The 16,119-nt window shown below is 39.6% G+C and overlaps 1 protein-coding gene across 5 annotated transcripts in view; it reads right to left on the minus strand.

Annotated features, from left to right (window-relative positions):
* Gk (glycerol kinase) overlaps positions 1 to 16,119 on the minus strand; it is a 76,984-nt gene that overhangs the window by 42,489 nt on the left and 18,376 nt on the right. For 3 of the 5 annotated variants that reach the window (XM_013120534.3, XM_013120535.3, XM_013120533.3), the window contains exons 3-5: positions 15,307 to 15,413; positions 8,106 to 8,183; positions 3,150 to 3,233 (exon numbers count right to left, since the gene is read on the minus strand). In XM_013120534.3, coding sequence (XP_012975988.1) covers positions 3,150 to 3,233; positions 8,106 to 8,183; positions 15,307 to 15,413 — 269 coding nt within the window. The remainder of the gene's footprint in view (positions 1 to 3,149; positions 3,234 to 8,105; positions 8,184 to 15,306; positions 15,414 to 16,119) is intronic. The other 2 variants (XM_005080056.4, XM_005080055.4) reach the window with 1 other exon arrangement.

The following is a 16,119-nucleotide window of genomic DNA, read 5'->3' on the forward strand; positions in this document are numbered from 1 at the left end:
ATGAGAACTTAATGAAATCACTGTCACAAATAGGAGACTGATTAGTTTCCATAAGCAATTAAAATGCTATAGCTTTTAAAGGACAGAAATTAGAAAATGAGAACTGAATTGACATACTGTTAGAAGAAAATATATTGACAAAGAAGAATTGAAAGCTTTTATGCAAAATTACAGACCAAATTATAGGAATAATACAAACCTTAGGAGTTTTATTTTTGCGTTACTATGTTTACATGAAAAAAGACAATGAAAGAGTATTTGGAATGGGGATTTTCTAAACACACATGAGTGGAGGGAAGACTTAAAATTCAGACAGGATAGTTAGCAGTGCAAAACGCACAGCTCGGGACAAAATGTGTATCTTAGAAACCTTGGGAGAAGACATGAGAAAGACTAAGCATCTGATGAGATGCATATTTGTAACAAAATCTTTTAAAGGATGCAAGATCTGAAATCATTATGTACTTTAATTACAAGCCATTTCTTTGTTGGTTTATATGGAGGAAACTCTAATGGACCACCGTTTTATTTATTAAACTTCTGTTATCCGTTTTGTGATTTCCAAGTAGAAAAGATCTCATTTTGTTTGGTGGCAGAAGCTTGGGGAGGATGATGCACTAAAAACTAAACAACATATTGAATAAGTGATCAAAAAGCAGTTTTACTCTCTTTTGTTTAAGAGATAGGGTCTATCGGATTTAACTCTTGTAGCTTTTAATCTACTAATGGTAAGTCAGTATTTTTAGGGCACCAATCATCCTGAGATGCCTCCTGAAAAAAACTGAGGCCCATGGTCTATTGAAAGGACTCTGGGGGAAACAATGCAAGTTTGCACACTGCAATTTTGAATGCTGAGAGATACCTAGTTTGATTCACTTAACTGTGTTATTCTGTTCTCTTCATTTCAAAGCAGTTCTTTCCTGTAATAAACGTCTACAAATTTTTTCTAATTAAATAGCTCTGAGTTTCATTTTGATAATACTATTTCCCATGAGACTTAAAACTGGAGACTTCAAGATACAATACAGGTTTTTGTAGGTAGAAAAAGCAGCAAACAAATGACCCACATGGCAACCAAGAAAATAGGAGGATAGCAACACCCATGAAAACAGATGGCCTGTAGGTGAGATCTGCATTTGGTGCCCAGCACCTATTCCTCTTGGCCCCAGAAGCATCATCTCAAATTCCCTTTGGGGGTTTAGATTCCTATAGTCCTCAGCCATGTGGCTTAGCTAAGAATTTTCCCTACTCCAAGTTCCAGGGTTAGATATGAATCCTAAGTTCTTACATGAGAGATCCCTTGGCCAAATCATCAAACTGAGATGTATGTTCAGCATTCAACTGTCATTTCTCTCAGCTTCATTTGCCACTGTGTTCTTTGGGCCTGCTATTTTCATGATGGGAGACCCGAGACTGTCGTGTTAGGAACCATCTCAGAAAAGATAGACTTGAGGGGAATACCAGTGACTCTTTTCAGAATCAATGAACACCTAAAACAAGCTAACACTGGGTGGCTGGATCCATTAGCAAAATAAATTACCTTTATTTTTTTCACTTGACTCAGTTGGAGCTGAGTTTTCTATTACAATGTCAGAACACAAACAATTAGCAATATCATCAGAGGTGGAAACATCTTCCATATCAAAGGAACAAGAAAGAGTCAGCTACATTTTACATGGTAACAGTACTATGTGACGGTGACAAAAATAGACTTTCTTCACAGACAAGTAATCTTAGCAGATGTTATTGGATTAACAGGAGTAACCGGGGAAAGTGGAAGGATCCAGAAGAGAGGTTTTTAATCTGTGATATGTGCATCTTAATTAAGGATATCCTCCTTCTCAGTGTTTTGAACTACAATGAGCTATGAGTTTAAAAATCAATTTAGTGAGTTTTTATTACTATTTCTTTTTTTGTTTGTTTGTTTGTTTTTTTATGAGACAGGGTTTTTCTGTATTGTTTCAGAGTCTATTGGTCCAGCCTGGCCTCGAACTCACAGAGATCCACCTGCCTCTGCCTCGCGAGTGCTGGGATTAAAGGCGTGCACCACCACCGCCCGGCTTTATTACTATTTCAAAAAATTAAATGGTAGATTATGATAGCAAATATTAGAGTACACTGTACTTGGTAGGATAAAGATTGATTTGTGAAGAATTTGTTTTAGTTATATGGGTTTTTTTGAAACCACTACTAGAACCCCACAGCAGTGGTTCTTTCTAAGGAAACATAGTAGAACCACCTAGAAAACTTTAAACTTACCTAACAATGACCTACCTTGCAGGATTTTGGTTCAAGTCTAGGCCAGGCCTGAGCCTATATACTTTTCTATGAGTATTCCAAGTTATCCAACACAATACTAATATGTGAGTACATATTTTGTAGGGTATGTTCCTTAGAATATTAATGTGCTCCAAATAATTCAAAACCAAACTGAACACTGACAATAAAATAGCACTAGGAATGAATCTCAGTGGTCCAATATTGCTCTTTAACAAAGACAAGTTAACTAGGCTAGGCTTGTAGTTAAGCTTGACAACAGTGGTACCAACAGAGTTAAATTCTCACTACAAAGAATCGAAATACTGAGTGTAAAATCATGAAACCAAAATTCCAAGTTTGGCTTTGCTACCAATAAGCTTTGTGACTTATGCTAATTTTAAACCCTTCTTGATCCAGATTCCCTAAATATAAAATAAGGATGCTAGGGTGGATGGCATCTAAAGTTCTTCTCCTTCCACTGTTCCAGGATTGTAGAAGGCTGCCACGATATTTACTTTGTTTTTTTATAATCAAGGAGTACATGGCAATTAGAGTATACAGAATGAATTAGTACAAATGGCAAAGAAAAAGATGTCAGTGGTTGTTGATACACTACCAAAGCAATCCACAAATGTTCAAAATTAATGAAATTAAGAACAAAACGATTAGAAAACCCATTATAGAAGCTAAGATGGCAGAATTAGATTTGCAAAACAAGAGATCAAAAGCCAAAGAGAGAAGACCCCAAAGCTGGAGGCCTAAGCCCCTTGTGAAGGTCATTTCTGAGATTAAGAGAAGTGACAGGTCCAGATCTGGTGGCAGCGGTCAATTTCCCCCAGCACATCTGAGTTGGAAGGCTGGGAAGTGAGCAACAGCCAGAGCACCAATACCTGAGGAAGTACCAGCAGCTGGAACTGAAGAGCCAGAGGGGACAACGGCAACTGGAACTGAAGAGCCAGGAGAAACTGGAGCAGCTGGAGCATTAGGAGAAACAATGGCAATTCATGCTAGAGATAGCCAGGTCCAAGGTCCATGTACGCTTGTTTGGAAATGGTAGATCGCTTGGGCAAGTTCATTAGAATGAATGGTTTTTCTACCCATGTGAATGTAGAAAGAAATGGAAGAGACATGGAGTAGAAGGGAACAAAGAAACTCCAGTCTGAATGTCTGGTTCACTAGCACTTCCATTGGAATGAGGACCATGTACATGTTTCTTGTTCAGAAAGATTCTTCCCTACTTGACAATGCATATGCATCTTCATTCAAAAAACCACTGAACTAGAATCATGCATGACATTACAAGAGCACATCTTCAGGGAATGTTAAAAAGAACATGCTACAGTCCCTGCTGCTCTGCTGTGGTCATATGCTGCAGCACATGAAAGATGAAAAAGCTATTTTGGAAAAGCGCAATCCCAAGAAAGTACTTTCCTCATTGGGTAGTTCGAAGTAAAATTGTTTGCACAGGCAGGAACAGCACTGGCTACTGGGAATAGGGAACTGCAAATTCTTGAAGTTATAAAGTAATGTAGAGTAGGGAAATAAACTCTAAGGAGTGCAGAGTACTATACAAACCCCTTCTAGAAGGTATTAATGGTCTTTATTTGGACAAAGTAAATAGGAATTTCAATGGTCCAGACCATCCAATGACTAGTTTACAAAATAATTTGGATGGTGTGAATAAAGTCACATCTGATATATTTCATTTGTTCCGATAAGAGTTTTATGAGCAAAGAGAAATGTAGTTGCCTCAATCTCCATGGACCATTGTTAGTCAACTGATATACAAAGAACAGGAGAAATGATCAGCTTTAGAGGATATTGAGTAGTAAATCACAAATCTGCACAGTTTTGGCTAATCATCACAATAGGAAGCAACAAACATATCTAAGAAAATGAAAATGGAAAAATCACTAGGAATCGTCTATATCTGGTTGGCTAAGCACAAAGCAAATAGTGAATCTTCTCTGAGGTGGTTTGTCCTGGGCAGATTGTAGTATGCTAAGATGAAGGGAGGCCACACGTTATTCAACACACCATAAGCAAGGACCACCAGAGTTTTACAAAATGTTGCTGGCTTCTTTCCCTTCAATAATACAAGAATTGTAAATGTCAATAGTTAAGCTATCAATTAAGCTGGTTAAAGGACCATATACAAGGGAGAAGAGATTATGCGCCTCAGTTGATGATATTTTCAATAACAGATGGGGCCAAAAGATAAATGGGGAGTAGGAAACACAGAAAGATTAAAACCCATTCTCTTCCTTCCTTCCTTCCTTCCTTCCTTCCTTCCTTCCTTTCTTCCATGTGTGTGTGTGTGTGTGTGTGTGTGTGTGTGTAAATGCCTATACATGCAGAATCTGAAATCAACTTTAGCTGTTAGTACATAAAAGGCAAAATGCCATTGATTAGACCTGAGTGTCTAGTATATATTACAATCTATATATAAATGAACAACTAACAGTAGGTCATATATACCTATGGGACCCACTGAACTTTCAACGTTGTTTATAATTGGAAACAATACCAGTATGCACATATATTTATTGCAAGTAAGCATAGCCTTTGTCAGGATTCTATTTATTGGAAAAAAACCTATGCCATGACCACCACTGCATCCTAAGATTCTTATATCTCATTTTCCCCATTACTAAACTAGGGGTAAATATATTCACTTCTTACCATGCATAGAGTAAAAAGGGCCACATGAAAGGGATGTTCTTTTTATTTTTTATTACATTTTTCATTCAGAGTGAGTGAGTGAGTATGTGTGTATGTGTGTGTGCGTGCACACATGCCTGGCATGTGTATGGAAGTTATGTGACACTTGGAAAGTCAGTTCTCTCCTTCTTCATATTCACCAAGCACCCAATGGGTCATCTCAGGGAATTTAATAAAAGAAAAATACAAACTGTTCTTCTTATTTGCTTGCTCACAATAAATAGTGTTCATCAGTTATATAATTCAGTTGAGTAACAATAGGAAAATGAAACGAATAGGGTAGAGAAACAAGAGTTTGCAAGAGGAAGAAGAAAAAGAAGAAAAAAGAGTTATTATGAACTGATTTCATTGTTCTCCTGTATCCCAGGCTGCCCACAGACTCACTATACAGTGAATTTATATATATTCCATATATAGAATAAATCTTGGACTGATCTCCCTAGTTCCATGCCCCAAGTGCTTGGATCAAAGGTATGTACCACTATGATTGTTTTGGACTGAATGTGAATATATCATAGAAAAAAATCATGGTGAATTCCTAACTCCAAATTTGAAGGAATTAGGATGGGAAGCCTTTAGGAAATGATTAGGTTAGAACCACAGAGTCTCAGAAATGGAATTAGTACACTTATAAACGGACAGGAAAGAGTTTGCTTTCTTCCACTCTGCACTCCACCGTATGAAAACACAAGACAGTCAGTGGACCCTCACAAGACCAATCAACGGGCACCTTGATCTCAGTCTCAAACTTTTAACCTCCACAACTACCATAAACACAAATCTGCTGAACAAGCAAGAGAGGCTATGGTATTTTGGTTCTAGCAGCCTCAATTAAGATAGGGAAAATTAAAAGTACAAACATCACATCATGATATAAATAAGCCAAAGAAGCTTGACCCCAAACCCATGGAGCAATCTAAGTCTGTTTCCACTAATCCCATCTGTTCTTCCTTTGGATAAGGCTGTTAAACATTTAATACCATGATGAAACTCACAACTGAAGCCTCCATGGATGAGTGATAATTCAATGTTTCTCCACATGAAATGAAGCTGGGGGAAGAATCTAATCTTGTAATGATTAAGTAGCTTCTTTCCCTAATTCTTGTCTATCTTCACCTTCTCTTCCCATTTCTTCTTCTAACTGCCAAATTCCTACTCTTAACTTCTGCGATACAAAGGTAAATGACAAGCCTCCCTGGTCTGCTGAGATACATTTAGGGTTCAGCACAGGGTATGGAACATACAAACGTATCTAGCCAAGCTTTTGGATTTAATTGTATATTCATTCCGATAATGAAGTAATCTACAATAAGATGAGATGGCCACATCTGTGCTGGAAATCTTCTTTGAAAGCAATTTAGAGCCAAGTATGGTAGTGCACACTAGTAAACCGAGCACTTGGGGGATAGATGGAGGAAGATCAGGAGTTCAAAGTTATCTTTAGCTATACAGTGGGTTCAAGACCAGAATAGAATACATAAAATATTGGCTCAGAAACAAACAAGGTCCATCAAGATAGTTCAGCAGGTAAAGGTGCTTGGTGCCAAGCCTACAGTTGGTGTTTGACCATTGAGATCTACGAGGTGACAGTAGAAAAACTAACTCCTTCCTGTCAGTTATCCTCTCTCTTGCACAGGTCTGTCATAGAATGCATGCCTGCCTCTCATGAAAATAACTAAATAAATGTAATAAATAGATGCAATAAAAGCCCCTAAGCAAATTGTTCAAAAACAAGAAATAAGTACAGTCTTTCAAAACAATCCAATTTCTAATTGCCTAGAAAATAGCCTCAATCAGAAACTTAATATCTCATATAAAATAAAAAGCTATTTTCCGCCTTTAGTATTACTTAATTCACTTCAATTCTCACAAGTTCAATTTATTTCTTTAATTTTTCCATCATCTCTTTTGTGAAACAGAGCTGGGGTTTTGTTAATGATGAAATCCAGGGAGGGAGCTGGGATTGACATGTGAAACATTCATGTTTCTAATTGAAATAAAAACGTTACAAAAAAGATGAAACACAGGCTGTAAGCACAATGCTAAGAAGAAAAGGCATTAAAAAAAGACACAAGCTATAGCACGGGTGTGGGCTTCTCAGAAATAGTCACCTCCTTCGCGCTTATGAATTGTCCAGGGGACAAATAAAGAGCTGGACCTCTCCTCTGCTGTCTTGCCAGCTTCCCTTCCATTCTTGCTCGCTGCACTATCTCAGTGACTAACTAGCAGTTTCAATTAATAGCTTCCCCCGCACGGAAATTCCCTGTCCTTTAACATAGCCATATTTAGATGTATATGTTTGTACCTGCTTCCCTTTCCACTTTCATGTTCCTTTCCTTCTTTTTGAAAATCATTCACTTTCCCTTCTTTATAATTGATTATGATAATCATAGATTATTTTATCCTTTCTCGTTTGTTTTTGTTCTTTTGTTTGTTGAAACAGAGTTCTCCTTTACAGCCCAAGGTGACCTAGACTGTGCCATGTAAGCCAGGTTGGCTCTGAACTTGAGACAATCTTCCTGTCTCAGTGTTGTAATTTTAGGCATGCACCATCATAACCAGCATATGCGATACTGGGACAAAAAAAATCTGTTAATGGTTATAGATTTAGAGCATAATGTTCCTTTTAGGAAGTAGCAGTGTCATTTAGTGCTGTGCAACTGTCATGTGCTAAGGATGATGCTAGTATCAACTCAGGGGCATTTACACCTAAGATGTGACACCTGAAGGCAATATTCTCAAGATATTTGAGGTTTGAGTACCCTGACGAAACAGTTCAATCCATAACAGAAGTAGTTCACATTGTTAGATAGAAAGTACAATTTTACAAATAGTTTATAGATAATTTTGAACACTTGCAATTTTCAGGATAGGAGGGAGAAAGATCTCTTTTAGATGTTAGAAACACAGTGGGGGTCTGGAATTATCCACCACTTACATGATACAAATCATCAGCAAAGGGAGAATTAATTTAACATGTGTATAACTATGCTCTGAAATATTTAAGTATACAGCAGTTCATCTCCTAGAGACCTGTGCTGCCTTCTCATCAGATTAAAGGAACATGAACATATGGTTTTCCATTCAGATGACTTAGTTGTGACCACCTCTGCATGAGGGCTTACCCACGGCATTGTAGAGAGGCTCTCCAGTTAGCTTGTCCCAGACTACTGTGGTTTCCCTCTGGTTGCTGACACCAATGGCTGTAAGAATAAAGTGAAGCCGAAGGAAGGAGACCATTAAACATGTAGCATATTACTTCAGGATAAAAGGAACAGCTAACATTTTTTTAAAACTTGTCCTTTTTTGAGAGAGGGTCTCACAGTGTAGCCTGAAACTCCCTATGTAGACAGATTGACCTTGAATTAACAGAGATGGACACCCCCCCACACACACACCGCCGCTTCTGCCTCCAGAATGCTGTGATTTAATCATATGCCACCATAACCAGCCTTCAATTTGGAATATTTGTAGTGGTATCTGGTTTATTGTCCTTGTATGCCCCTGGGTAAAGTGAACACCTTTTAATGTACAATGTACACCTTTTAATTCTACAGAATCCTTCTTCTTCACGTGGAGCACACAGTGACATGGATCCTTATCTCTATCGAAAAAAGGCTCCAGAATGTCTCGAGGGATTAATAACTTCACAAGCTTACAATGACTAATTTATTATCGCGTGCAACAATAAATTAATTCACTTGTACATACATGAATTTTAAGAAAATAGTCACAGCCAGGCATGGAAGTAAGAATGCATGCCTGCAATTCCAGTGTTTCTGAGGAAGGAGGCCAAAAGTCAAGATCAATCTAGGCTACATAGGAAGTTCAAGGGCTACATGACGCACTGCCTCCAAAGACAGGCCAGTGAGATGGCTCACCAGGTCAAGGGACTTGCCACATAAGTTTGGTGGCTTGAGTTTGATCCTTGGAATCAAGACAAATAAAAAGAGCACTACAAAGTCTCCACAAAGTTGTTCTCTGACCTGCATACGCACGCCATGGTATATACACAACCCCACCCCCAACACATACAATACACTGTCTTTATAAAATTAAGAAATATTAAGGAAATACTCTGCGGCATTGAGGCTCACCAAAGCCAAACAGCTGCTGTTTAAATTCCAATCTGAGTCCCCTTACTTTGCCTCCTGGGAGTCTTATTTCTTGTAAAGTGACTTTTATTTCTTGTAAGTTCAAAGTCCCCACCTAACAATAAGTCACTACATATTAAAACAAATGCATGGTAGAAAATAAATATCACTCAGAGCTGCTGTTATCACCATTGAGTCAAAAGTCCGGAGACTGAACTGAGCACGATAAAAGAATTAATTCCTTGGCATCTCAGAGGGTACAACAGCAGGAGCCTAGCGAAGGGTGGCTACAGTGGGCTAGCGTGAAAGTGATACTTGCTTTAAGATGAAAAGTTCACAATGTGAATTCACAACTAAAGAGTCATTTCCTCGTTGTTAATTTTCCTATAAGTCAGCTGGCTGCTCTATTTAGTCACAATCCTCAAGTCACATGCCTGTCATGGAACCTTTCTTTCTTGGCTCCTTCTGACTCATATTGAGAATCTATTCTAGAGCTATTTCCATCCGATTCTCTGGTCCGGGATTTCTCTCCAACCACTGCCTCTTGTCTCCTCTATCTTAATTCCATTCCTTCATGCCACGTGAAACTGCTTTCCTTGCAGACAATCAAAGTCCACTGAAATCATTTCTCAGGATTCTCTTTGGGCCACAGATATCTTTATTACTGCACACAGGTCTCCTACAATGCCACTAAGCTTTCTCAGTGTTCCAACACGTGCCATTTTACCCTAAAATCCTTTTTAAATTTAAGTTTATATTTATTAATTACATTTATTTACTGAGTGAGGGTTGAAGGTGGAGGTCAGAGAACAACGTCCAGAAATCAGTCCTCACCTTCCACCATGGAGAACCTGGGGTTTGAATTCAGGTTGTAAGGTTTGACAGCAGGAGCCTTTGCCCATTGAGCTATCTTACCTGCCCAAATCATTCATTTTTAATTCTTCTGTTTGCAGAATACCACATTCAGGGTTATAGTGTCCACCATTCAGGTACATATGAATGTTACATGCACAATATACATATTTCTCGGCTTCATGGGAATGGTGTAATCCAGACAAGTCTGGCCCCACCCCTTGGGGACCTGGCAAAGTGTGCCACCTCTCTGCATGGCAAGCAGTGCCCTGGTTCTGTACACAGGTGTGAAGGTCCCTTTAAGAGGCAAATTCTACCCACTTCTGCTCTCTCTCTCTCTCTCTCTCTCTCTCAGAAGGCAGGTCACTGTCTCTCTCTTTCTCTCTCCCTTCCCTTCTCTTAATAAAGCCCTCCAAGTAACTTCTGTCTGCCGGGCATGTGTGTCCTACCAGCTGCCAAGGTCTCCCTTGCATTGTATTATTACAAGGATGTCTAAAAAAGGTGTTTCAATTCAGTGGACACTCTGACCTTGAACTCACAAGCAATCCTCTTGCCTACGCCTCCTAAGTGCTGACAATATAAACGTGCATGACCACACCCAACTTTGAAGTCAGTGCTTTTTGATAGATGAGGACAACTAAAACCAATGAATCTGGAATTTGTGAAAGGTATAATGATGAACTCTGTTAATGATTATAAGACCAAATGATATTGCTCTCCATTGGCGAAGCTCATTTACTTGCTGCATAGGAAATAGAAATTAAATGTTTTGTGAGATTATTATCAATGTGGCTCAGGGAAAAAACTACATAAACAGCTACATGTCCTACAGTCCTCTTCCTCCACTGCAGTTAAGGGAAGTCGCTTTAGGTGATTGCTGATCCTTTACAGCCTTTATAGTTTTGCTACCTATAGTTCCACATAGAAAAGCAAAAACTTACCCTTCTGATGACAAGTCAGTAAATTATCAGGTGAAAACAGTAGCATGACAGGCCTGGTATGGCAGGCATTATGGGATGTTCTTGTTCTTAGCTACAGGCTGTCGGTTACCAGGAAGGAATTGCTTTGGCTTGCTATGACTTTTATCCTGAACAAATAGGTATATCAACAAGACAGTTGCTTTAATCCAGCTCTTGGAAGAGACAGGTCTATGAGTCTGAGGCCAGCCTGGGCTACATAGAGAAGTCCAAGACACCCAAGGCTACAAATGGAGTAGAAGGAAGAGGATGAGAAAGAGGAGACAGATACATGTTTAAGTGTTATAGGCCAGTCACTGTAAGTGTAAGACAAATTCCTTGGTGAGGAACTCTGTGTCACCCTCACATACCTCATAAAACCCAGAAATACTGGTATACCAGTGGGCTCAGAAGGCCACCATATTGCATCCCACCTTATCTGTCAGGAAGGTAGAACAATGTCAATGCCAGGAGGCGTTATCCAGGACTCTATATTAAACATCTCTTTAAGCTGTGAAGTTTTATACCTCGGAGGCAATGACTCTTTTGACAACTGAGCACTACTGAGAACCTATCAGTTGTTTATTCTCTTTTAGACTATAAGGATATCCCCCAAGAAAAGATAGTAATCAATTTGATGTACCACTCACATAAATTTGGTGATTGAACTTCTATTTTGATATAAGAACATCCGTGCATGGTGTGAAAGCTTTTAATCCCAGTACCTGAGAGGCAGAGACAGGCAAAGGCAGGATTTTCCTCCTCTAGCATCATGTCTGCCAGTGTGCTGCCATGCTAATGAACTAAACCTTTGAACCTGTATTGGCCAGCCAATATTAGATGTTTTCCTTTATAGGGGCTGTTGTATTCACGGTATCTCTTTACAGCAACAGAAACCCTCACTAAGGCAGAAGCTGGTACCAGAGGTGGTGTATTGCTGTGATAGGCCTGAGTGTGCTTTTGTTTGGGGGAATGCAGAGTTTGGGACTTTGGATTAAGACAGCAGTGGAATGCTTTAAGTGGATCTTGATGGACCATACTAGTAGGAGCATGGAAGACAGGGGTGCTGAGGATTATTTCAACTGTGGGAGCTCAGCTCAAGAGCTTTCAGAGAAGAACATTAGGATGTGGCCTAGAAAATATTTTTTGTGGTATTTCAGACAAAGATGTGGCTGCTTTCTGCCCTTGTCCAAAAAATCTGCCTGAAATTAAACCGAAGAGTTATGGATTAACAGCTCTGGCAGAGGACATTTCCAGACAACCTATCATTGACTATGCTGTGTGGCTATTAATGGCCTGGTCTTGGTTATGCAGATCTACAAGGAAAAGGAGAAAGGTGAACAAGGAAACTGTATACAAAAGACACAGTTTAAGGGAGCACCTGGAAGTGTAACGGAGCTATGTCCAGTGCCCAAGGAGATAAGTTTAAAGAAAAGTCTCATCCTAACTGGGATAAAGGGGGTGGTGACCTCATGGCAAGACTCCACCCAGCTAAGTTTCCAACTTGTGAAAGGTAATTAAAGAAGAGCTTTGGGCCAGGTGTTGTGGTACATGCCTTTATTCCCTGCACTGTGAAGGTAGAGGCAGATCTCTGAGTTCAAGGTCAATCTGATATACAGATCAAGTTTCAGAATGGCCAAGTTCAGGCAGTGAAGGAAACTACCAAAAACAGAAAGCTGGTGAACATGTATTTGAATGAGCAGGCCGTGTCTGACCCCCAGAAAGCAGCAGAATTTGGCAGCTTTGGCCACATGGCTTTGGCTTTAGAGTCAAGGACACAAGAAAGGGGTTATGATCTCCTTCTAGGACTAAGAAAGCTGATGAGGCCAGGCATGTGGCAAGGATTCCCCTGCATGGAGGCCCAGAGAGGCCTTTGTGTGAAACTGTGAAGGTGAAGCCTGTATTGCCTTGGAGACCCCCAAGATGCAAGAGGCATAGGATACCTGCCAAGGAGAGCTGCTAACAGGGAGTGGAACCAGCCCAAGAGAAAGAAGTATCCTGCAGTCAACGAAGCAGAAAGAAGTTGGAGATCTGAAGAACACTTTCACATCAAACATGGATCTACAGAATTTGGAATTTTCCCAGCTGGTTTTCAGTCTTGCTCTGATCCAGTATTTTCTCACTATGTTCCTTCCTCCTTTTTGGAATGGTAATGTATATTCTGTGTCATTATATGTTGGAAGGATGTGATATGACTTTTTTATTTTACAGGGTGTTACAGTTAAGAGATTGCCATGATTCTCAGAAGAGACATTGAACTTTTGACTTTCAAGCAGTGTTGAGACTGTGATAGACTATAGAAGGGAACTTTTGAAGTTGGACTGAATGCAATTTTACATTATGGTATGGCTACAAGCGTTTTGGGGCCAGGGAGTGGAATGTGGTGGTTTGAATGAAAACGGCCTCCATAAGTTTATAGGGAGTGGCACAAGTAGGTGTGACCTTGTTGGAGGAAATATCTCTGGAGGTGGGCTTTGAGGTTTCAAATGTTCAATCCAGGCCCTGTGTCTCTCTTCCTGCTGCCTGCTGATCCAGATGTAGAACTCTTGGCACCATGTCTGCCTGCATGTAGCCATGCTTCCCACCATGATGATAATAGACTAAACCTCCGAACCTGTAAGCCAGTCCTAATTAAATGCTTTCTTTTATAAGACTTGCCAAGGTCATGGTTGTCTCTTTTCAGCAATAAACTAAGTAAGACACACCTTGTCTAAAAATCAAGACCAACGTAAAATCAATAACAACAAAAACAATCAAATAAAGAAAACAATCCAATTAGAACAAAAATCTTAAGAGTATGGTAAGTCTTGAAGCCAAGAGGATATGAATCAAAATACTAAAAGGGTAGACTGGGGTTCCGTCTATTATTCATAATCAAACTACCAAAGTGTGTGTGTGGGGGGGGTGCATGCCTCATGCCTGTAGTCCCAGTACTTAGAAAGCAGGAGCAGAATTACAGCAAATTCCAACCCAGATAGGTCTATTTATTTAGCCCTTGTCTCAAAAAAAGTCAAACAAACAAACAAACAAAAAAACCAACAACACAATACAAGCTATATGAGACAAGGAACAGCAATGACCACATTGAGTTTTCACCCTATACAATGTTCCAACAGCCTTGGAGAGCTAAATAACTTTTTCTCCCTGCATAAATAATAAAGCCAAGCATAGATATTCTACCAGAAAAAAGGAATTCATAGAGAGATCTGCGATGAACTCATACTTTCAGGCAGTCATTTCACAGAAATTCTGTAAGCAAAGTGTTTGGATTTCAAAAACTATTCCCCCAAACTATTCTTCCCCCTCATGTTTCTCTTCTCGATAAAAGGCATCCCCAACTACCCAGGAACAATGCATAAGCAGACACAACAAACAAAATGAAACAAAAACTACAAGAAACTGAAGCATCATCACCTTTGACCCATTTCTTCCCCTTGCCCAAATACCCCCTACTCTCTCAACTACCTTGGTAGCCGACCAGTCAACAAGTATTGGTTTTTCCATGTCACTGTCAGGCAAGCCACCACACTCTTTCAACACTTCTACAGAAGCCTCACACTGCTCTCCAAATGGCTGTCGAACCTTAGGTCATCACAGTCTACTCTCTACACACCAAACATTACACTGTCTAACTGGCAAGTTAAGACCTGCCCCCTCTGACACTAAAACTAACATTCAAACTCCAAACTATGACTGAGAAGACCCACTGATGTCTCCAATTTTGGCTCCATTAAACTCCTTACCTACCCACTCTGTCCACTCAACTTGTTTTTATTGTTCTTACAACATATTGGTCTCTATGAACCTAGACTACCTCAATTTAATCTCACCTTTGGATCTTTGCATGCAATGTTTACTTTTTTCTTCAAATATTTTTCTGCCAACAGTCACACGGCTAACCCCTCATGACCCTTGAAATGTCAGCAATATAATCACCTCCTCAGAGAAGAGAGGCCTTCCATGGCCATCTAATCTAACGTAAGCCTTTTCAGACACACACTATCATATCACTCGTTTTGTAAAGTTTCCCACATGGAATTTATTAATGTCCAAATTAATTTGTATTATCTTCTTTTATTTTCTCCTTGTCTTCGTGAGAATAAAATGTCTATGTGAGGCCGGGCGTTGGTGGCGCACGCCTTTAATCCCAGCACTTGGGAGGCAGAGGCAGGCGGATCTCTGTGAGTTCGAGGCCAGCCTGGTCTACAAGAGCTTGTTCCAGGACAGTCTCCAAAGCCACAGAGAAACCCTGTCTCGAAAAATCAAAAAAAAATGTCTATGTGAACAGGGACTGAATCTTGATTATTGTTGTGCCCACAAAAAAGGCTTGCAGTGCATGAAGATTCAATTATGAGCAGAAAGAATAAATAATGAATGGGATTGGCAGAGCTGTACTAGAAGATGAAAATACTCAATTAAAATACCTTTGATGTTGGAAATATCAATATTGAGTTGTCCAAGTTTTTCACACGTTTTCTCTATACACTCATAAACAGACTGCAGGATTTCCTTCGGGTCTTGTTCTACCCATCTTTGGAACAAAAGAATAAATGTGTTAGAATTCATTACAAACCTAACATACTTTCACAAGTAAGTTAACCTATTTCATACACCTAGCACATAAGTGAAAAAACAATTGGAAAGCAAAGCACATCCACATTCTACATTCAAAAGGAATGAAAAACAAATGATTTCCCTTACATTTTCTTATTCTTCACATAATAATAATCCATCCTTCTAAGGATGGTCACTGGCCAGGTGTGATGGCTCACAGTTCAAATCCCTGCACTTGAGAGAGTAAGGCAGGATCACTGTTTTATGTCTTTTTGTGGGGATTGAGACAGGGTTTCTCTATGTAGCCTTGGCTGTCTTGGAACTCCCTCTGTAGGCTAGGCTTGTCTCAAACTCACAGAGATCTGCCTGCCTCTTACTTCTGCTGCCTCCCAAGTGCTAGCAATATAGGCGTGTGCCACCACCGCCTGGCTAGGATGACTGCTTTTAGGCAAGGCTGGTCTGTAGAGTGAGACTACCCTGGTTCCAAAAGCCAAAAAATAAAGCAAAACAAAACTCCTAAAAAGTAATCATTTTAGCACTGGTAGTAACAATAGGGACACAGGAATAAATGACTTCAGAGTTAATACAAATATTTGATAGTTAATAGTCTTTGTTGTATTATTTATATTACGTAGACTTTGCTTTCTATCTCTGAATTCCTAAGTCACCCATTGTTCAGACAT

This window comes from Mesocricetus auratus, unplaced genomic scaffold (genome assembly GCF_017639785.1).
Source record: "Mesocricetus auratus isolate SY011 unplaced genomic scaffold, BCM_Maur_2.0 Super-Scaffold_100003, whole genome shotgun sequence".
Taxonomy (NCBI): Eukaryota; Metazoa; Chordata; class Mammalia; order Rodentia; family Cricetidae; genus Mesocricetus; species Mesocricetus auratus.